Here is a 22925-nt window from a genome sequence, read left to right on the forward strand (position 1 = left end):
AAAGGACACAAGAAGATGCCAGGTGCCTGGGACCAATGTAGCAGCTGAGCTGCCACTTCTTCCAGTGTTCCTCTCAGACGCAGTCCCTTACTGCAAGCCAGCTGGCGGCTGCTGATCCCTGTGGAGTTCCAGCCCTTCTCTTCCCATTCAACAGCAGAGGTGGATCTGTGCCTGTGGTGGAAGGTAATGTCTGATTCTGATGTCTCGTGTCTATGTTAGTTTGACTCGGCCAGCCGGCCTTCCATTACATGTGCAATGTGTCAGTGAGTGAAGACATCATCATGATCCCAAAGCCTGCTCTTCTAGTGCCTGCTGACCTGTGTCAGTGTTGGTGGTGGTGTGTTGTTTCAGATCTGTCACTGTGTGGGATCGCTCAGTTCAGGTGTTCTCTGTGTGTGTGGGCTTGGCTTCCTGCTGTCACAGCGTTTTATCTCCCCCCATTGCCTGGGGAGTTGTAGCCTGGGATCTTTCAAAGTGTGGATCCTTCATCCCCCACTCAGTGAAGGCCACAGATACAGCCTATCCATGACACTGATTTTGTCTTTAATATTGGCGCTGGTGGCATCTTAAGGCACTTATTTTTGCAAATCAAAAGAAGTGTAGCAGTTTCGTGTTTTGTTGACCTAAAATTTTCTACTAATTTTAAAAACAGTAGGGCAGTAGGAGCTCAAGTAGCTGGTCTTGCCTAGGGTGCAAAATAGTCTAGCTCAGGCCCCGCTCCTAGGATAACGCTGAGAAACATATGTGTCCATCTTATAAACCGTTGTTCAGGTGCAGGGACCAATTGGGCGGTCTCAGAAATAAAATCTTTACCTTCTTGCAGAGCTATGCATGCTACTATTCATAACCTCCGGGTTCCGGATACCTGGCCCCAGCTGTGCACTGTGGTTCCTCCTACCAACCAGTGAATCACTACAGGACATAAAAATGATGTAGGGGCCAGTTGGTGACACCACAGCCACAGTTGCTCTGGAGAGGGGGTTATAGCATTGAAACCCATAGCAATGTAAGAGAGCAAGGATTTTACATGCCACCTACCAGAAAGGTAAACATTTAAAGCTGATCTCTTGGCTGATGGACGAAACACAAATTTATACAGCTCTGTATTTATCAATACATCAATAAATATATTTTTAAATGGAAACAGTGTAAGCACTTGAATTTTATTTGGTATTGGTCTCTTGCAGCCCCTGTACAGAAGGGATGAAAGCTGAGTGCCAGAGAAAAGAAAAATCCTCACTTGCAGTGTGGTTTCTGTCCAACGGTACCAGTTCAATCCCTTGCTCCGATGGACTCCCTCCATGCTATAAGACCAGCCCCACAGCTTCTTCTCTAAGGTGTTCCAGGGGTTGCAGGCAATAGTCCTGCATTGTATATGGTGATGCTGAGGGACCAACCACAAGCCAAAGTGTCAGGAAGAAGAGGAGAGTGTCAGTTGGGGAGCAAGGACGAGGTAAATAAAAGTTCTTTTTGATGGTACCCTAGGCTTAAATGAGCATTTAAATCTAAGTCTCAAATTTTAAAAAAAGTGAGCATCTAGGCTTTTTATTGCAGAGGAGACAGCTACCTGACTGCGGTCTTTTTTAACCACTTCACGCCTGTCTGCAGACGGGTGGTCACTATAGGCAAAGCAACTTATGGGTATATCGCTGCCTACTTCTGGGTTTTGGGCATGCTTGCACCTTTCCCCCCGCATCAGCACCCACTGTGATTGTTCACAATGGGAGCCTGTCAGCATTTCCCGGCCAATGATTCATGAACGGGACCTGATGATCATTTGTGTACAATCACAGCTCAGAGCTCTCTGGGGCTGTGGGGGGCTGAGAAACATAGAGATTGATTTGTAAAAGCAGCACACTTTACACACATTACACACATTTAGGTACACATTTAACCCCTAATCGCCCTAGATGTTAACCCCTTCTCAGCCAATATCATTAGTACAGTGATAGTGTATAGTATTATCACTGATCACTGTATTAATATCACTTGTGATCTGTCAGTGTCATTTAGTGTCAGATTGCCCACTGCACTCCTGCAGTGCCATTATAAGTCACTGATCACTGCCATTAGTAGTATTTAATCACTTGCCTACAGGGCACTTTTACCCCCTTCCTGCCCAGGCCAATTTTCAGCTTTCAGCGCTGTCGCACTTTGAATGACAGTTGCGCGGTTATGAAACACTGTACCCAAACAAAATTTTTTCATTTTTTTTTTAGACAGATAGAACTTTCTTTTGGTGGTATTTAATCACCACTGAGTTTTTTATTTTTTGACAAACTAAAAAAATACAAAAAATTTTGAAAAAACATTTTTTTCTTACTTTCTGTTATAATATTTTGTAAATAAGTAATTTTTCTCCTTCACTAATGTGCGCTAATGAGGCTGCAGTGATGGACACTGATAGACGGCACTGATGAGGAGGCACTGGTAGGCATCACTGGTGGGCATTGACAGGCATCACTGGTGGACATTGACAGGCATCACTGATGGGCACTGAAAGGCAGCACTCATTTATGACACTGATAGGCGGCACTGACTGGCACTGATTGGAACTGTTAGGCGGCACTGGTGGGCACTGATAGGCGGCACTGACAGGTGGCACTGAATGGTTACACTGATAGGTGGCACTGACTGGAACTTATAGTTGGCACTGAAAGGCAAATCTGATGGGCACTGATGTGCACTGGTAGGCACTGATATGTGGCATTGATGTGCACTGGTATGTGGCATTGATGGGCACTGACAGGTGGCACTGATGGGGCTACACTGATCAGTGCCCTGATGATCAGTGTAGATGTCCCCTCTGAGGAATGCCGCTTACTGGTTCTCCTCTCCTCACACACTGTCAGCGTGAGGAGCGGATTGCCAATAACTGGTATTTCCTTGTTTACATGCGATCAGCTGTGATTGGACACAGCTGGTCACATGATAGAGCCTGTGTTATCGGCTTTTTACTGTGATCGGTGATCGGCTGTGTTCCAGGGACACAGCGCACCACCGATCGCCGCGCAGCATGCACAGTTGGGGCGAACGAGAGAACCACTGCCCGCCTGTCATTTCCTTATATGGCGGGCAGGAGGTGGTTAAAAAAAAATTTGAGTATACATACCATGGTTTGTAGATGCTATAACTTTCATACAAACCAATCAAAATACACTTTTTGGAATTTTCTTTTCAAAGACATGTAGCAGATCACATTTTTGCCAAAATTTCTGAAGAAATTTGATTTTTTTTATTGGATATGTTTTAAAGCAGAAAGTAAAAAATTGTTTTTTTTTCAAATTTTTGGTCTTTTTTCATTTATATTGCAAAAAATAAAAAACCCACTCCATATCAAATGCCACCAAAAGAAAGCTCTATTTGTCGGAAAGAACTATAAATTTTGTTAGGGTACAGCTTTGCATGACCGCGCAATTACCAGTTAAAGTAGCGAAGTGTGGTATAGCAAAAAATTGCCTGATCATAAAGGGGGTAAAACCTTTCCGGAGCTGAAGTGATTAAAATGTACACTAAGCTCAGTTTACATTCTGGCACAGCACTGTGTGCCAGGATGACTGGACTCCTGCACATGTGCAAAAGTGACATTATCCCATGTCAGCTAGTTAAGAAGATTGGCACCTGTAAGGAGCTGGGGAGAAGATGCAGAGGTGAGTATTGCAGACCTAAGTTCTGCTCAGGGGCAGACTGACAACTCATGGGGCCCCCAGGCAATAGGGGATCATGGGGCTCCTGTGTCCTTGCCCAAACTCAAAAAAGCCTATGAAAAAGGTACCAGGGGCATCTCATGGGGCCCCCTACTGACCCCAGGCCCTCGGGCAGTGCCCGAGTTTCCAAATGGTCAGTCCGCCCCTGGTTCTGCTTTAACCCCAGCAGTGGAGGAAGTCCCATTGAAAGGGTGGATTTTTCTTTTCCCTAGAATTCAGCTTGATGTATGAGAGGAAGAAGCAGGATGAAGAGCTAATTAGTCCTTCTGCTGACCAGAAACATGCTGATAGGAGGAGAAAGTGAGAGTGACAGCTGAGCTCATCACTGAGCTGCTTCTCCTTTCACTGTCCAGTCACAAGCTGGGACAGGCCCAGGACCACTTGGGCTCAGAGAAGAAGTGGGTGGAATGATGCTAGCCATCAGATTGAGGAGATCTAGCAGCAGGGACATCTAGTTATAGAAATATCTATATTGAAGCACAAGCTGGAATTGTTGTTGTATCTCTTAGTGGACTATTCATGTTTATCTTGTTATTTTTCTGCTGTAACTTTTTCTAGGGGCTTCTTCTATTTCATTCTGTTTTCAATGTAGAGAAAGGGTCGCTTTAAATAACTGTAAGCATACTATGTATTTCAACTGTCTTTTACCTCGATCAAACTTGCCTGAAATCCTGAAATGCCTTCACAGTCTAGCATACATGAGGCTGTCTCCAGGCTGTGTGCAGCCATGTAAGGGAGGAGCAGAGGGCTGGCTTCACATCTGGGAAGATAGCAAAGAATGTGGGAGCCACACACTGTTCAGAGAGGGAAGTAACAAGAGCACAGACACAATACAGAACCGAAAGTCCCTTCAGCATACACTTGGGACATTATCAACTGACTTGCTGCACGAAAGGTTCCTGGCAGAAGACAGAACACAAAAGGAGCACTTGGAATATTTGGATTTAGGAAAAATGAGTGCTGGTACTGATTCAGGACTGGAGTGTATCCTGACAGTGGAGCAGGGGAAGATGGAATAATTGGGACTCTTGCATTCCGGTTACTGCAATTAACTAAGTGTGTGTTAAGTGCTGGGGACAAGTAGGGAAGTTATGCAAACTGGCTCCAAACAGAGATTATCTACAGGGTCAGAGAGGTGAAAAGAATACCTCCAGGACTGAGAGGTGAACAGTTTAACTCCAGGACAGTGGGGTGAACAGATTACTTCCAGGACCTGAACAGATTACCTCTTGGCTATAGAGGTGAACAGTTTACCTCTGGGACAGAGAGGTTAACATATTACTTCGAGGACCTGAACAGATTACCTCTTGGACAGAAAGGTGAACAGATTATTTTTGGTGATAGAAAAGTGAACAGGTTACATCTAGGACATAGAGCTGAACAGACTATATCCAGGACAATGAGGTGAACAGATTACCTCCAGGACAGAGAGGTGAACAGATTACTTCCAAGACTTTAACAGATTATCTCCTGGACAGAGAAGTAAACAGATTACCTTGGACAACACATAGAGGTGAATAGATTACCTTGGGCAAAGGAAAAGTGAACAGATGACCTCTAGGAAAGAGAGGTGAACAGATTACCTTCAGGACATAGAGGTGAATAGATTTCTTCCAGGACACAGAGGTGAACGGATTACCTCCAGGACATAGAGGTGAACGGATTACCTCCAGGACAGAAAGGTGAACAGATTACCTGCAGGACATAGTGGTGAACACATATAATCCAGGACAGATAGATGAACAGAATATCTACAGGTGATAGAGGTGAACAGAATTCCTCCAGGACACAGAGGTGAACAGAATACCTCCAGGACATAGAGGTGAACAGATTACCTGCAGGACATAGTGGTGAACATATATACTCAAGCACAGATAGATGAACAGAATATCTATAGGACATAGAGGTGAACAGAATACCCCCAGGGCAGAGAGGAGAACAGATTACCTTCAGGACAGATAGGTGAACAGAATGCATAAAGGACAGAGAGGTGAACAGATTACGTTCAAGGCAGAGAATTGAACAGAATACCTCCAAGACAGAGAAGTGAACAGAATACCTCCAAGACAGAGAAGTGAACAGAATACCTCCAAGACGGAGAAGTGAACAGAATACCTCTGAAATAGAAAGGTGAACAGATTTTGTTCAGGACAAAGAACTGAGCAGAAAACCTCCAAGACAGGGAGGTGAACAGATTACCTCCAGAACATAGTGGTTATCTTCGGGGGGGAGGAGGTGGCACTGCGCTCTAAAATCATCTGGCATTCCTGGAATATACACAACATGGAAGGCTTCATGATCAGAGTATGGACTATTGGCGCACTCTATGTCACATTCTGGTGTTTTGGAGCAGAAACCGTAAGTGTCTTCTTTCTTTGCAAAATTCACTTGATATTGGGGAATGTCTTTGTAGGATGTAGAGAAAATAGTTTTTTAGATAAATAAGTTGGAGTTTCTCTTAGAATATGAAAAATATGGATCTCTTGTCCACAGAAACCAAACAGATTTTATCTTTCAGATGAAGGAAAATGACAACTGGTTGCTATGACCAACAAGTCTCTGGATGTCATGAAACACCAGATGTAGCTTAGTGGTATCAGTAAAACATGGTCTCTGCTTGATTGTTATGGGTTAAGGCCAGGGGCGGACTGACAACTCATGGGGCCCCCGGGCAATAGGGGATCATGGGGCCCCTGCGTCTTTGCCCAAACTCAAAAAAGCCTATGAAAAAGGTACCAGGTGCATCTCATGGGGCCCCCTACTGACCCCGGGCCCTCGAGCAGTGCCCGAGTTTCCAAATGGTCAGTCTGCCCCTGGCTGAGACATATATATGCAGCTGATATTGCTGACTTCTTTGCCCGAGTTTACAAATGGTCAGTCCACCCCTGGTTAAGGCACTACATCACTCCTTAAAGTCCTACCAGTCGTCTTGCTTAAAATATAAGGCAATCATGTTCATTAACCTATACCTAGCAGTCAGATTTCACATTTCATCAGTTTAGTCAGAACTAGGGGTACAGTTTAGGGGCCTTGATATAATACTGGATATGGGACCCATCTTTGTTCATGCAGCCTCCCCTTTCTGCCTCCTACTGGTGACATTGAAGGTCCTACAAGGAATAAAATGTTCATGTTGGTTGGCGCGTGTGAAGATCATTTCTGATTGGTTGCTGTGATTCTCTGCCTCATTTAATAAAGAACTATAAATTGGACACATACATTGGTATATGTTTTTGACAGAAAGAGGATCAGTATCTCATACACTGACAGGGTGTGTTCAGACATGCATCTAGTAATTGAGCTGAGTGAATGGAGATTCCCCTTATCTGCTGTCTACTGGTGTTTAGACACATGTTTTACAAGAAAACTAAGGCTACGGAAACTCCCTACATCCTATCATTGTGTGCTAAGAATGAACAGGATCCAGCTCTACAGCACTGCAGTCTACCTTATTAAATATATCACAGGACTGACATGATTGCATGCCATATAAAGTCAAATATAATATATTGAGGGCGGTGACATCACAAAATAAAACTCTGATGAGTAGTGATGTCCCAAATCACATCTGGATAACAGTAACGTTGTATGTGCCACGTGGATACATTTTTTGGAAAGCCATCCCTGTCCCCTTGATCCATGAATTCAGCCACAACAGGGAATTCATATATGTGCTATGATTTTGGTTTTCATTTATATACAGAACAATTGGCAACAACCAGGCCCATATTTTGCATGCCACTTAAAGTGAAACTGAAGTCTAAACAATTTGCCAGGAGGCAATTTTTTGGGGTAGAAGAGACTTTGTATGTCTCTCCTGCCAATAAACCCCCCCAAAAAACCCTTTCCTTTCCCCAGCAATTGTTTGACTACCTATGGGTCAGAGACCTGGAACAAGCACCTTTTAATTGCCCGTTATGCTGCCATTATGCTTAGTGCAGTGTAGAGTGTAAGATGCAGAGAACTGAACAGAGTTCTGGGATCATGTAAACTCAGCATGCATACATGGGAGCTAGGTCATCAGTGGTCACCTAATGGCTGGAGGAAGAAGGTGCCGGACGTAGAGGAAGCAGCAGAGATAATGGCAGCATTACCAACAGAGGATCTGTTATCGCTGGAGGATCTCAAACACAGGTAAGTATACCACAATGTGCATATATGCTGTGCAGAATTGCACAGTTTTGCAATTTCTCAGGCAGTCCCCCTGAGCCTCAGTTCTGCCTTAAATTGCACCTGTTGTTCAAAAACACATTTTTACATGAACTACTAGGGCAAATGTAAACATTACTAAACGTCGTTATATTTTTAACCCCATTCTCAGGGGCGGACTGACCATTCCGACACTCGGGCACTACCCGAGGGCCTGGAGTCAGTAGATGGCCCCATGAGATGCCCCTGGTATTTTTCGTATGCTTTTTTGGGTGTGGTTTGAGTGTGGGTGAGGACACAGGGGCCCCATGATCCCCTATTGCCCAAGCGCCCCATGAGTTGCCAGTCCACCCCTGCCCATGCTTCTCAGCCCCAGCGTCCCTTTAATTAGGTCTTCATGCCCAGGGTGGTTGAAAGAACTGCCTGACCACTGTGATTGGTTGTCACAGTAGTCACTTGATCAGGAGTTGATCCCGCTGGCTTGAGGTTTGAGTGTGGGCGAGGATACAGGGGCACAGGGGCCCCATGGTCCCCTATTGCCCGGGGGCCCCATGAGTTGTCAGTCTGTCCATGCCCATGCTGCTCAGCCCCAGTGTCCCTTTAAGTAGGTCTTCATGCCTGGGGTGGCTGGAAGGACTGCCTGACCACTGTGATTGGTCGTCACAGTAGTCACTTAATCAGTAGTCGGTCCCACTGGCTCCCAATCCTCACTAGAGACCAGGAGTACACTCTAGTCACAGAAACCTTGGCCATCCATGGATGCATATTTGCAGCATATGGGAGTTAAAGCATACCCTCTTTGCAGCCGCACATATGTACTTCATGGGTGGCGAGAGGTTAAGCAACTGAGTACTGCTGTTTTGCAACTAAAACACTGTTAGCTGCATCTTATCACAGCCTAGACAAAAATGGCATGTTCTCTGGCTTTAAGAACATTTTGGGTGCCTAACAGGGGCGGACTGACCATTTGGAAACTTGGGGACTGCCTGAGGGCCCGGGGTCAGTAGGGGGCCCCATGAGATGCCCCTGGTACCTTTTTCATAGGCTTTTTTGAGTTTGGGCAACGACACAGGGGCCCCATGATCCCCTATTGCCTGGGGGCCCCATGAGTTGTCAGTCCGCCCCTGGTGCCTAATATCATTAGAGACTGCTAAGAGGCTTTTGTTTTCAGTCATATCAGAACAGTATAGGTTCCCTTTATTGATGTGTATTTAATAGCTTCAGTGTTTGTTTAGAGTGCCTTCTTTTTCCTTATTCCTCTTTATAAACTTGTAACTAATGCATAAATACAACAAGTCATCATGCGTTAAGGCATCATGCTTGGTTATGGCAGCCCATTTTTTAAAGTAGACCTCTAAAAAATGCAATTCACCTTTTTTCAATGCACTAAATCACAGCTGGAAACATGAATACACATTAAAATTCATCAATGTACTAGAAAATGTCATAGTCCACTACAGTCATATTTCCCCTCCATTTTTCGGACTCCGGGTGCAAGCTGTCGATGGTCATTTGCCTCTCTAAGTTTAGCACACTTCAGTCCTTATCAAGAAAGGTGAGCTGCTCACCGTAGTAAAAACCAATGTTCAGATTTATTAAATAATCCAACGCATTGGACTATGTACAGTAATAAATGTGAACATTGGCTTTTACTACAGTGAGCAGCTTCCTTTTTTTTCCTAGAGTGTGCTATTCATTAAAATGCATGTCCTGGCATGTACCTTGAAATGCACTTTGCATTGCATGTCAATGGGCACTGACAAAATTGACATGCATTTCAGTGTGTTACAACATGCGCTGATATGCATTTAAATGGGTTGCACATTTACTGAAAAAAAACCGCAAAGGTGTGTTTTCAGCCTAAGAAAAGATTCACATTTTTGCATTGTCCTATTGCATGGTAAAATGCTTGATTTACTGCAACAGATGGTAACTTGCTAACTGCACTGCCAATCATCTTGATGGACCAGTGTTTTGGTGTACCGCAATGCATACATGTGAATTGTCTGTGTATTATAAATAAACTATAAGGTGGCGCTAGTAAATAAATAGTGATAAAAAAACATTAAAGTGCATAAACAATGTATACAGTGTTAAATCAATCCATAAAATGGAATTATATAAGAACAATGGTCAATCAGTCTACAAAGTTGTGTGTTAAAAGTCCATCTGCCCAGTATGGTCACCAAGTGAATCTACAGCTCTCTCAATATCCTCCAAGGCACCTCGTGCTCAGAAAACGAGCTCCCCTGATTCACTGACACTCACCAGAGGAAATGGCTTATCTATGAAATGATAAGCAATGGCTCTAGCATTAAGATACTCTTCATTTCTCCACTCTTTCCATACCACTTCCTGACAGCGGGTAGGGGCAACACACACACCCTCCATGGCAAGCACTAATAAATAGTGAGTACTTCACAAATGGAAAGGAGAAGACTAATAGTGTATCTCCGCTAAAAACCAAAATGGATTCAAACTAGCACTGCCATCTAGTTTATTTATGTTGTTAATTTTGGATGACTTTTATTAGTCTTTTAATGCAGTACATGAATATCTGTGCATTGTTATGGAAGAATAAAAACAGGTGAAGGTGTGTTAAAGTGTTACTATGTACAAATAATGATGCAGCACTAAAATAACAAAATAATAAAGAATACTGAAAAAAAGAGAACTAAAAAAACAGGTCCAAAAAAAAGTGATCATATAACACATGTGATCCCAATCCCTATGGGGATATAATAAATAGTGACCCACAAGTACCCAAGATGGGACACAAGGTATCAAACACTGATAAAGATCCCTAGCACGGGATCAGACAACACACTATGTGAAACACACATCTTAAATAAGGTGGTTAAAAGTCCATAAATAGGTGCAGTAATCTTCCTGTTCATGCACGGTGTAGATGGCAAAAAACACCCTCAATGTGATTCCCAAGGAATGGCTGCAATGGCCTCTCACCTCTACTTCATGACCCTGCAGGGCCACAAAGCAAAAAACTCCTCTGGATCCTCAGGGCAACCCCTCTATTATCAGATGGTGTCATCAGATAATCAGTAATCACCTTTTCCACATAACTGGTCTGCCAGCGGCTGTAGCACTCTCATAGATGTCATAAATCATATACCCACAGAACAAAAAGAGAACATATCTCCATAGTGTAAAATGTGTAATGGTATATAAAAATAAGCCAGAAGTGCACTCACATGGATAAAGATGACATGGAGTCCAGCATATATCAAGGTAGAATCCAATGGGCACAATATACAGTTCATATCGAGGCAGAATCCAAAGAGCCCAATATATAACTTATATCAAGGTAGAATCCAATATGCAAGGTGTACTGCATGAGTTACTAAAAATGTTACTAAACCCACAACAGTAAAACATGCTTGGTATACTCACTGTGGAACCTAAGGGGTTAATCCTCCAAACTGTGTAAAAAAAAAAGAAAAGCTGTTTGATCCTGTCTTCTCTGGTCCTCCCCTTCTACTGTCCCCAATCCATCTGCTGATAGAACAGAGCCTTGGGGGCAAACTGCAAGTGCTCAATTTGGTGTGTATTGCTATGTTTTCTTTTTTCTTGGGAGAGTGCATTTGATCAGCACAGGGCCAATCAGCACTGTCCAGACAGAGGGTCAGGGGTTATGCAGCCTCATAGGACAATCAGAATGAGAATGAAAACTCCTCCTAAAAGCTTTAATATATGCTCTGCTAGACACTGATAGAAGTCACAAGACTGCTCTAACTGCTGATGAGAAAAAGTATTTAGCAGTTTATATTCACTAAAATAATTGCATTTCCATTTTCTGTGTACTGCGGGACAGCAGAGAGAATGAATGCAGGATCCTGGGGTTTTCATAGTGCATTCATAGGCTCCTATATTACCCAGTCCAAACAAGTATCAAATCCAGTTACTATGTGATGCACAAGCCTCATAAAGTAAACAAAACAATTCCTTTATCTTCCCTGACTGAGCCAAATCCCCCTTCATTTGTGTCTCTCACACTCCCACTCCCAGACACTGCAGCTCACAGTGGGAGGGTTTCAGCAATAGAGGCAGTGCTGTCAATTGTGAAAGCAGTACACAGGGCTAAGGGTGGCCAGGTGCTGAATGACAACTACAGACCAGTGAGTCAGCACCACAAGTACAGTGTAAAAGCACATACCTACACATGTACAGCCTACATGAGGGTGGCAAAGCTGCTCTAAATTCAGGAGCAGTGCAGCATTGTGACCACCCCATCAGTGGAAGCTGCATTAGGCAGACTTCACTGACAGGATCAACAGTTAGGACTTTGCAGGGGAACAAAGAGAAAACTGTTAGGCCAGGTTCACACCTTATGCATTTGCGTTTTGCAAGAACGCAGTGCATGCCATTAATCATGCTTTCCTATGGATCATGTTTGTGGGCGTGGTTTTTGGAAAGGGTCAGGGACTTCTTTTCCTGCAGCAGTTTGTGTTTTTAGTCCAATAGACTTTAATGGAACCTCGTATAAAACACAAGTATTGCATTTTGCAGGCGTTTTTGATGCGTTTTTGACATACTTTTGATGCATTTTGCATTTTTAATCTGCTCGGCAACAAGTTGGCCCAAACAAATTAAAAAAAATAAAAGCGAATCAAAACACATCAAAAATGCATGTACAAAAATGCAAAATGCACTGCAAAAAGCACTGCCGAAATGGATCAAACGCAAACTGCATAGTTGTGAACCTAGCCTAAGTGCATGCATTATAATAAAGTGCTGAAGCCCATATTTTTAAATGGCTATAGTTGTACTTTAAAAGGACTGTTGTGGTGCATTGGCTGTCATTCAAAATAACAGAAACTTCTTCATAGGTTAACCACTTGCCCTCCAGAGGATTCCCCCCCCCCTTTCCTAACCAGGCTACTGTTTGCGTTACTGCGCTGTTACTTTGACAATTGCGCAGTCATGCAACGCTGTACCTAAATAAAATTTACGTCCTTTTTTCCCCAAAAATAGAGTTTTCTTTCGGTGGTATTTGATCACCTGTGTGGTTTATATTTTTTGCGTTCTTAAAAAAAAAGACCAACAATTTTGAGGAAAAAACAATATATTTGACTTTTTGCTATTAAACATGTCCAGTAAAAAAATTTTAAAAATCAAATTTTATTATAAATTTAGGCCAAATTGTATTCTGCTACATGTCTTTGCTAAAAAGAAATCCCAATACGTGTAAATTAATTGGTTTATGTGGAAGTTATATATACTGGAATTTTTTTTCTCTTTTTACTAGTAATGGCGGCGATCAGTGACTTATAGCAGGACTACGGCAGGCATTCTGACACTGGGGGGAACTAACTTGATGTCACTGACATCCCCAGTGACACCAATACACTGATCAGTGCTAATAAAAAGCACTGACACTGTACTAATGGCACTGGACAGGAAGGGGTTAACATGTGGGGCGATCAAAGGGTTAACTGTGTGCTGTGTGCCGTTTTACATAGTATGCTGTGTTTGTGCTTCACTGTAAGCACACTGCTTTGTATGGCTGTGCTATGCAGAGCCATGCAAAACAGTGTGCAGGAGCTGACAGGGGAGAAACCTGTATTGTTTACAAACAATTTTCTCCCCCATCAGAGATGCTCAGCAATCATCGGGCTCCGGCAAGTAATCACTAGGCAGGACCCGGTGATTGACAGCCCAGACCGTGAATGGCAGCGAATATGCATGATTTTGCGCACCTATGCCGCCCTGTAGCAGTACTTCTGCTATAGGGCAGACGGGAATCGGTTAAAACTCCTCTTATTGTCAGACAAGCCTAATAGGGGTGAAACGAGTCAGTGGGGCATGGCCACAGGTGGGCACTTGCAGTAAGCCAGTCTGGTGGAATAAGTATCAATGAAGGCATGTCATCCATGTGTGGCCTTTTTGTGGATGATTGTTGAGGATACAGAGCAGGGACAGTACTTGAGGCCAGACCCTTGGTTCACTGCAGGCTGGAGAGCTGTGCTGGGGTATCGATTAGTGCAGGTCTTTGGGATCTTCCAAAGTAAATATGGAATCTCTCACTTTCCCTAAACCTCCCTGACCACTTCACTTCCCTGTCTGGTTGGTTCAGGGTAAATATTGTTGGGGCACCAACAACCTGAGGACAGGTCAATTCTTTATACTCTATGGGAGTCATTTACTCAAACTGGAGAGTGCAAAATCTGATGCAGCTCTGCATAGAAACCAATCAGCTTCAAGGTCTTATTGTCAAAGCTTTATTGAACAAGATGAAGTTAGAAGCTGATTGGCTACCATGTACAGCTGCACCAGATTCTGAGTGGATCAGTTTTAGTAAATCCACCCTAAATATAGATTTTTCAATCAACCCTCTGAATTGGGATTGAGGAGCAGGTTAGCAGGAGCAACAACTGATACTGGTTTTATAATCAATAATAAATCAAGAAAACATATGACCAAAATATACAAACCTCACACCAAAGGGGTAGGGGGTAAATAAAATGTAACCTATTATTTTGAAGATATAAGAGCATCTGATTGGCTGCTACAGCTCATATGAGTTGTTTCCTAGAATTTTCATTAAATAGTGGCTGAAACAAGTCACAATTGTTGGTTTCAAATCTATACAACTGCTATGATCTAATATACAATATAGCCTTCAGTGGAGGTTTTATTTACGAGGGGCAGAGAAAATGCTGATAAATTCTAGAATGCCAGAAGGCAGATTACGTTTTTAGTCACATTTACAGGTCTATCAGATTTGGGTTCCTTTTAGACTCGGTTCCATTTTCAGAGTTCTTCTTATTTGATATATTATTTACAGTAAGTTACCTGTAACTTGTTCTGGGCGCTATTTCCTATGCAAGCAGTATGAATTGTGTGAACAGCAATATGGGAGCCGCCATTGCTGAGGTGTTTTAGAGGTCCAGACTTCAGGGCTGTGTGCTTGATTTTGGCTTCATTGCCCAGTGAGTTACTGACAGCCCTAAAGCTTGCATAGGACAATTCTACAGGAAGAAGGGTCAGCCGCACATTGGAGGATAGATCAATATAGTGTATATTTATTGATCCATAGGACACACAAAACACCAGGACATGAATACAGGACCTGTTAACGCGTTTCACACGATCTCATGCTTAGTCATGATCATAATCATAAAGTGTTATGATTAAGCACGAGATCGTGTGAAACGCGTTAACAGGTCCTGTATTCATGTCCTGGTGTTTTCTGTGTCCTATGGATCAATAAATACACACTATATTGATCTATCCTCCTGTGTGCGGCTGACCCTTCTTCATATTGCATCATGTGTGGTGGAGAGCCAGAGCCTGCACCTGTTGTGGATTGATCGGATTGTTTGCTTGAGGGGTATACCTTTGTTCTTTAGATAGGACAATTCAGCAATGATATCTCTGGTTTTTCTGGTTCACTTTGAGAAGTAACATGCATGCAATGCCTTTTGTTCTAGGCTGGGTGAGCTACCTCAAGATGTTAAAGCCCCTGCCTCTGGTCACATAACAACAACCAGTATGTTCAAACTCAGCAGCAGAAATGATACTTTACTTGACAGATTAAAAGTGTATGTATAGCAATATTTTTTAGGTTTTTGTATTAGTAGTTTTGTGTCAATGTTCACCTGGGGACATTTACCATTCTTGCCATACCTCCACAGCATCACACAATAACTCATGTGATGCCATAGATATGTCAGGTAAGGAAAATTATGGTAACCATTGGTAATTAATTTTCCTTTTTGTTGACATCTCAGTGGTTTTCCACAAGCCGTGTATAATGCCACTGAGATACATCAAAGAAAAGGAAAATTATAGTAAGTGTTATAATCATTTTTATGTTTTCTGAGATCTCCATGAAATCATACGAGACTGTGTATAATGCTATTGAAATATGTCAGAAAAAGAAAATTACAGTAAGTATTGGTGATCAGTTTTCTATTTCCTGACATACAGTATACAGGGGCATCACACGAACCAATGAGATGTATCAAAAAAGGAATTTTTTAATGTGTATTGGAAATCAATCTTCCACTTTCCTGACATCTCAGTGGCATCACACGAGCCCTTGCATGATGCCATTGAGATACGTCAGTAAAAGGAAAATTACGGTAAGTATTGGTCATTAATCCAGACATCTCCAAGGTAGCACACAAGTGCATGTATGATGCCAATGAGATGTATCAAGAAAGGAATATTTTAATGTGTATTGGAAATCAATCTTCCACTTTCCTGACATCTCAGTGGCATCACACGAGCCCTTGCATGATGCCATTGAGATACATCTGTAAAAGGAAAATTACGGTAAGTATTGGTCATTAATCCAGACATCTCCATGGTAGCACACAAGTGCATGTATGATGCCAATGAGATGTATCAAGAAAGGAATATTTTAATGTGTATTGGAAATCAATCTTCCACTTTCCTGATATCTCCGTGGCATCACACGAGCTCTTGCATGAAGCCATGGAGATATGTCAGTAAAGGAATATTATGGTAAGTATTGGACATCAATCCTGACATCTCCATGGCAGCCACACAAGCGCATGTACAATTCCATTGATAAACATTTTTGGTGTGTATTGGCAATCAAATGTATGTTTTATTGACATCTCCATGGCATCATACAAACCACGTATGAGGCCAGTGCGGTATGCCATGAAAGGAAAAATAGCAAGTCTTTGCTTTAAATTTTCTGTCTTACTTCCTGTCTCAGGGGCTCAACATAAATCAAGAGGAAATCTCTCCAAAGGGAAGGGAATTCCTCTATTAGACAGTTGTCCTTCTGTACTAGTGACAAAGTCTAAACTTTTGGATTTCTCATCACATTCTGTGCAGCTGACAATGGTTACCAGGACAAATAGAGGGGATGAATTTACCCATCATGGACACAGACAGCAATAAAAACCTGACAGGTGTTTTACCCAATTCCCACATTTAGCTTTACTTTTCAAAGCTTTAGAAAGGAAAAAAGAAGAAATTGTCTGGCAGTGCTTGACCACTACCTAGGGCGGCATCTACATGGACCTTTTACCACTTCTTTTCAGTAAACTCCACAGATAAATATATATAAAAAGGGGAGGAAAGGAAAAAGAAAAAAAATGTTATGCACTCTTTTTGTGTGCATTCTTTTTCTCAAAGTACTAAAAATTCCAATGAAGCCACCATTGTTGATCTGAAATCATTATAATGAAATCTGATTTTACTATTGAATACTGCATTTTGCAGGTACTTTTTTTTAAGCACTTTTCTACTTCATCATTAGCAGAGTAGTACAGAGAAGTGAACATATGTTGGATAATTTTAACATATCTATTATTATAATTGGGGCTTTGTTTATTTTTCCATTGAACAGGGACATAGCTTCTGGCAGACTTTGTTTGACCGCGTACAACTTTGCCAACAATAAAACTGCTGAAAGAGTTCAGATTTGATTAGTGATGAATCATTTACTAGATTTATTGGTCTTTCTAACTTATGCTTGCTAGTTATTTTACAGTTGGAGCAATAGCCAAGTTCTGTACTGTTAGCCATAAATCAAGAAATCACTTTGTAGGACATATTCTAGCAGTTCTAGCCATCTTGAGTAAGGGTAGATGATTCCTGTAGCATTTACTTCCAGGAATCCATCTGTCCTTAGCTCAGGCATGCAGGAAAGAGGGTGTTCCTAGGTGAGAAAACCCTTCCTCCAAGTGAAAGAAGAAAAATGCCTATGAAGACTTCTGGGATGTATGACATCACTTTGGGCTAAGCTAGAAATCAGGAAGCAACTGAAGTAATGTAGAAAAAAAAAAGTTTAAAACAACTAAAATATAATATACCAGGGGTCCTCAAACTACGGCCCGCGGGCCACATGCGGCCCGCCGAAGCCATTTATCTGGCAGGGACGTATTTGCCGCGAGGAAGGGACACTAAGTACAGGGGTGGGCAGGGGGCTGCTGTATCTTACCTGGCTCTGTCCCTGTCCCACGACGATCCAGTCCAGGAAGCGCTGCTCCTTCATTCACTCCGGCCACTCCCTCACTCGATGTTCATGCTGCCGCTCGGCTCCGCCTCCTCACCGGTGATTGGGCACCAGAACTGTAGCTCAGGAAAGGCACACAGGCGGCCAATCACCTGCGAGGAGGCGGAGCCGAGCGGCCCTGCGAACATCGAGTTTGGGAGGGCCGGAGGGAAGAAGGATAGCTAACAGGTAAGTGTGCCGTGCAGATGGTGCTGCTGCAACCAGGTATGCTGGCTGCAGCAGCACCATGCTGGAGCAGGGGTCAGCAAGTTAAGTGTCATTGGTGTCAGTGGGAGGAATAGTGCCCCATCATTGGTGTCACTGATACTAATGATGGGGCATTATTCCTCCCACTGACACCAATGATGGGGCACTTTTCCTCCCCCCACTGACACCAACGATGGGGCACTATTCCTCCCCCCACTGACACCAACGATGGGGCACTATTCCACCCCCCACTGACACCAACGATCGAACACTATTCCTTCCCCCACTGACACCAATGATGGGGTACTATTCCTCCCACTGACACCAATGTTGGGACACTACCCCCCCCCACTGACACCAATGATGGGACACTATTCCCCCCACTGACACCAATGACGCACTATTCTTCCCACTGACACCAATGATGGGACACTATTCCTCCCACTGACACCAATGATGGGACACTATTCCTCCCACTGACACCAATGTTGGGACACTATCCCCTTCCCCCCCTGACACCAATGATGGGGCACTATTCCCCCCCCCACACTGACACCAATGATGGGGCACTATTCCTTCCCCCACTGACACCAACAATGGGGCACTATTCCTCCCCCCATTGACACTAATGATGGGGCACTATTCCTCCCACTGACACCAATGATGGGGCACTATTCCTCCCACTGACACCAATGATGGGGCACTATTCCTCCCACTGACACCAATGATGGGGCACGTTTCTTCCCACTGACACCAATATGATGGGGCACGTTTCTTCCCACTGACACCAATGATGGGGCACTATTCCTCCCACTGACACCAATGATGGGGCACTATTTCGCTCCATAAGACACACTTGGGGGGAAATGTCTGTGCGTCTTATGGAGCGGCCGGCCCAGTATTCCCTCCGCCGTTGTATGTACGCAGTTTCTGGTCATCTCCTGTACTGTGTTCGCATTTGTTCCTAGTTTTTTTTTTTTTTAAACTATAGTCCGGACCTCCAACTGTCTGAGGGACAGTGAACTGGCCCCCTGTTTAAAAAGTTTGAGGACCCCTGTAATATACCTTTCAATCTATTTACTAAACCTAGTAACATGAGGATTAAAAATAGGTAATGTTGATTGAGAAAGTGATATTCCACTTTAAGCACTTAATATGCACATATGATATGGGAATTTTTGGTGGAAATAAATGGTCTAGTGACACGGTAAGTGAAACCCTTTACTGGCTAACTTAAGCTTTTGAAACCATAAATTAAATTTCTTCATCAGGCAGGCGGGCAGGCGAGGTTAACTAGGTGGACGTAATTTTGAAGGAACCAAGCAAGGAACTTTCTGGTTTATTTAAATGATAAGTTTACCTTTCATAACATGTCACGTTAAACCCGTATTCAGGTTGTAACATGTTACTAAATCATTAGCCCCCAGACTCCCCCCCCCCCCCCAGTGTTGTGACAGTGGGTGTGGTATCCTCTCCCCACATCCGCTGTCACAATTTAAAAGCAGCATCTGTTCTGTTCTGTGAAAGGGAGAACTACAACTACCATCAACCATTGCAGCTGATAGCTTGTAGTTTTCAATGAACTACGAGGGAGCAGGTGAGCGCATTAGTAGTTTACTGAGTCTTCCTGCAACCCAGTAATTGCCCGCCCATATGAGGTAAATAAAACACATGGCTCATGAAAACGCATTATAAAAAGGACCTGAACACATGTGCAACATGTGCTCAATGAGCACTGAGAAACACAAAGAACACATAAGAAGAGAAACACAAAGAACACATAAGAAGAGAAACACAAAGGTGTAAACCTTGCCTTAAAGCGCTTGCACACAGATGTATTTGCAGGCTTATGGTCATAGAGCATAAAGGAGCACCAGCTGCTGCATAATTCTGACCATGAAAATTATTTACAAAATACAGTGTACACAAGTATATGTTTTATAAATGCCAGTACTTACATTTATACATGCACGCATATAGATGGTGTTTACATGTGTATACTTAGTACAGTGTATTTTCTAAGCGCAAAATTATGCAGCAGCTTGTGCTGCTAGATGTTGCAAATACAGTCATATTTTATGCTGGCCATTGTTAGAGATTCAGTATATATAGTCTTACAGAACAGACAATGCACACTCCACCTGTGTTTGTCTGCTGCTTCTCTGCAAACAGGAAACAGGAACTTTATCATAGAGAAGAGACATAGAGATTAATCATAGATGCAGTTATAAACACTACCATCTACTGGCTGATGTAGTTGTTGCACACTGTGCATGAACACTGTATTCCAACACCTGCAGATTTGTCCATGTGCTTGAGCCCAGTATTTTTTTTGCTTCTGACAGCTGTACAGGGCAATGGGGGAATGGAGAAATGGGTGAGTGCATGCTGATGAGGATTTGGGAATACATCAAACCTGTTGCTTTTCTCTACGCATGCAAAGCACAAATTTGCTTTACATTTCAATGGATGTGTTAAAAGTAATGAAAGTTTTATACTAAGAAGTACTGCAGGTAATTGCAATCAGCAATCTGTATGGATCAGATAGAAGACTATGTACATTTGCTTGGTGTATTGTGTTGTAATGGGCAGAGTAGCTATGAGGCCCCGGGAGGCAGCTGCACACATTATTCTTAGGAAAACATACACTGTTGCATTTGGGAAGTAATCTAGTTAGTGATTCAGATGTTTTTCCTGCTCAGGGAACACATTTTCCTCTTTTCCTGGTTTCCCCTCACCTATGACCTTAATTCAAAATATCCAGGGTGGAGTACTTTGTTTTAACGCTAATAAGTTACGTATAATAATATAAAAGAAATGAATTATTATAAATCGATGAAATGTCGGTGGCCAGCACATAGAAATGGTGGAACAAAGGCACGGTGTTTGTCTTCAGCCACTAAAGAAGCCAATAGATATGACACCCCCTCTGCCAATCCCTCCACTGGCTTCCGATTGCGCAACGGATCAAATTTAAAATCCTAACATTGACGTACAAAGCTGTCCACCATACTGCCCCGAACTACATCACTGACCTAATATCCAAGTACCGCCCAGCACGCACACTTCGCTCCTCACAAGACCTCCTCCTTCTCTCTAGTTTCCTGGTCTCCTCCTCCCATGCCCGCCTCCAGGACTTCTCCAGGGTGTCACCCATCCTCTAGAACTCCCTGCCCCAACCCATCAGATTATCACCTACTCTCCTCTCCTTTAGGCGCACCCTGAAAACCCATCTCTTCAGGGAAGCCTACCCCACCCCCTACTAACTTGCCAACCTCCTCCACTCTTCCTACCATTCCATCCACCACAGCTATCTCCTCCTGTGCCACCACCCCCTCCCTCCTAGATTGTAAGCTTGAAAGAGCAGGGCCCTCGATCCCCTCATGTTTTGCATTGTATTGGTATTGTTCTGTCACATGTTCTGTCCCCCTTTGTAATGTACAGCGCTGAGCGAACTATTGGCGCTTTATAAATACTGTATAATAATAATATAATAATGACATGACATACCTCCCAACTTTGTGACCTTGCGAAAATGAGCATGGCTAAATTGCTCAAAGTGTCATTGGTAAATAGAATCTAAACCTACGGACGGTATACACTGTTCTCAGCCTGCAGGTCGTGTACCCACAACATACTCCATAATACTGTGCTGTGAATGAAAGTCTTTAATTTCCTCTTAGATTGTAAGCTCCAAGGAGCAGGGCCCTCCTAACCCTCTTGTATTGAACTGTATTGTTGCTGTATTGTCTCCCTTTATTTTGTAAAGCGCTGAGCAAACTGTTGGTGCTATATAAATCCTGTATAATAATAATTAATAAAAAAGCCTGCCGCATGTGGACACACCGATCCAAAGTGACAGAGTACAGTGCATGTCCAGCCACATGGGTACACAGAGATACAGTGAAGTGAAACAAAAAGAAAGAGCGCACCAACCTTGCACATTACTTCAGTAAATCTGTGATTTTATTAAATAAAAAATATATATACTCACAAACAAGAAAGTATAACAAGCATTGCAGATCCTCAAAGCTCTGATTAAGAAGGGTCCCCCTTCGAAACGCGTCAGTCTCACTTTGAGAGTCTACCCTCGTGACATGACTCACACTGGCTGTACACTCCCGAGGATCTGTAATGCTTTTTATACTTCCTTGTTTGTTAGTATATATATTTTTTTTACTTAATAAAATCACAGATTTACTGAGGTAATGCGCAAGGTTGGTGCGCTCTTTCTTTTTGCTTCACTTCACAGTATCAGTCAGGCTTCCCCAGCCTTGTTCTAGAGCTGCACAACCTTCCATGCACTGGTGGAATTGTTTTGAGGTTCCTTCGACTCTTCCACCCCTAGTTTGAGTCCTAGAGTGCAGGAGGTGTTGCTTCTGTTTCTGCTTACACAGTGATACAGTCCAGGGCTGAGGAACACTGTGGCCAATAATAAATGTTTGCTGTGAACTGTGTAAAGCTGTTTTCCATAAAGCTTTGCTCCATTAGGCTGTACTCTATTCCCCCTTTGCTTGCCCTGTCTTTGTGCCTCCTCCTCCCTTCTGTTCAACCCCCTTCCACCAGGCTTGCATCCTTGTGTTTAGCCAGCAGCCATTTCAATAAATCTGTTAAATAGCAGACGGTCAGCCATTTAGTAAAAGTGTAATCTTTCATTCTAACTTGTAGGAGTTCTGAAGATCTGGAGATGCAGCCAATCAAGAAAGGGTTGGCACTGTGGGCAGTGACGTATTGTGGGGCCATACTTGTATCAGTGGGAATGTATTTATTTTTTAAAAATACGGGGCAGTCCCGCAGCACCTGGGACTTTTGGGAGGCATGCACAAATGTGGCTTCTTTTGGCTGGAACTGGCAGCACTCTCATATCC

The 22925-nt window shown here is 43.1% G+C and overlaps 1 protein-coding gene across 1 annotated transcript in view; it reads left to right on the forward strand.

Moving 5' to 3' along the window:
• The first annotated feature begins 4521 nt into the window (after positions 1–4521).
• Positions 4522–22925, forward strand: part of TNFRSF11A (TNF receptor superfamily member 11a) — a 111244-nt gene continuing 92840 nt past the window's right edge. Inside the window, exon 1 of the mRNA XM_089674861.1 lies at positions 4522–6065. Coding sequence (XP_089530987.1) covers positions 5991–6065 — 75 coding nt within the window. The 5' untranslated portion in view covers positions 4522–5990. The remainder of the gene's footprint in view (positions 6066–22925) is intronic.

The sequence above is a fragment of the Staurois parvus genome, unplaced genomic scaffold (genome assembly GCF_062004578.1).
Source record: "Staurois parvus isolate SC_StPar_1 unplaced genomic scaffold, SC_StPar_1.0 ptg000153l, whole genome shotgun sequence".
Taxonomy (NCBI): Eukaryota; Metazoa; Chordata; class Amphibia; order Anura; family Ranidae; genus Staurois; species Staurois parvus.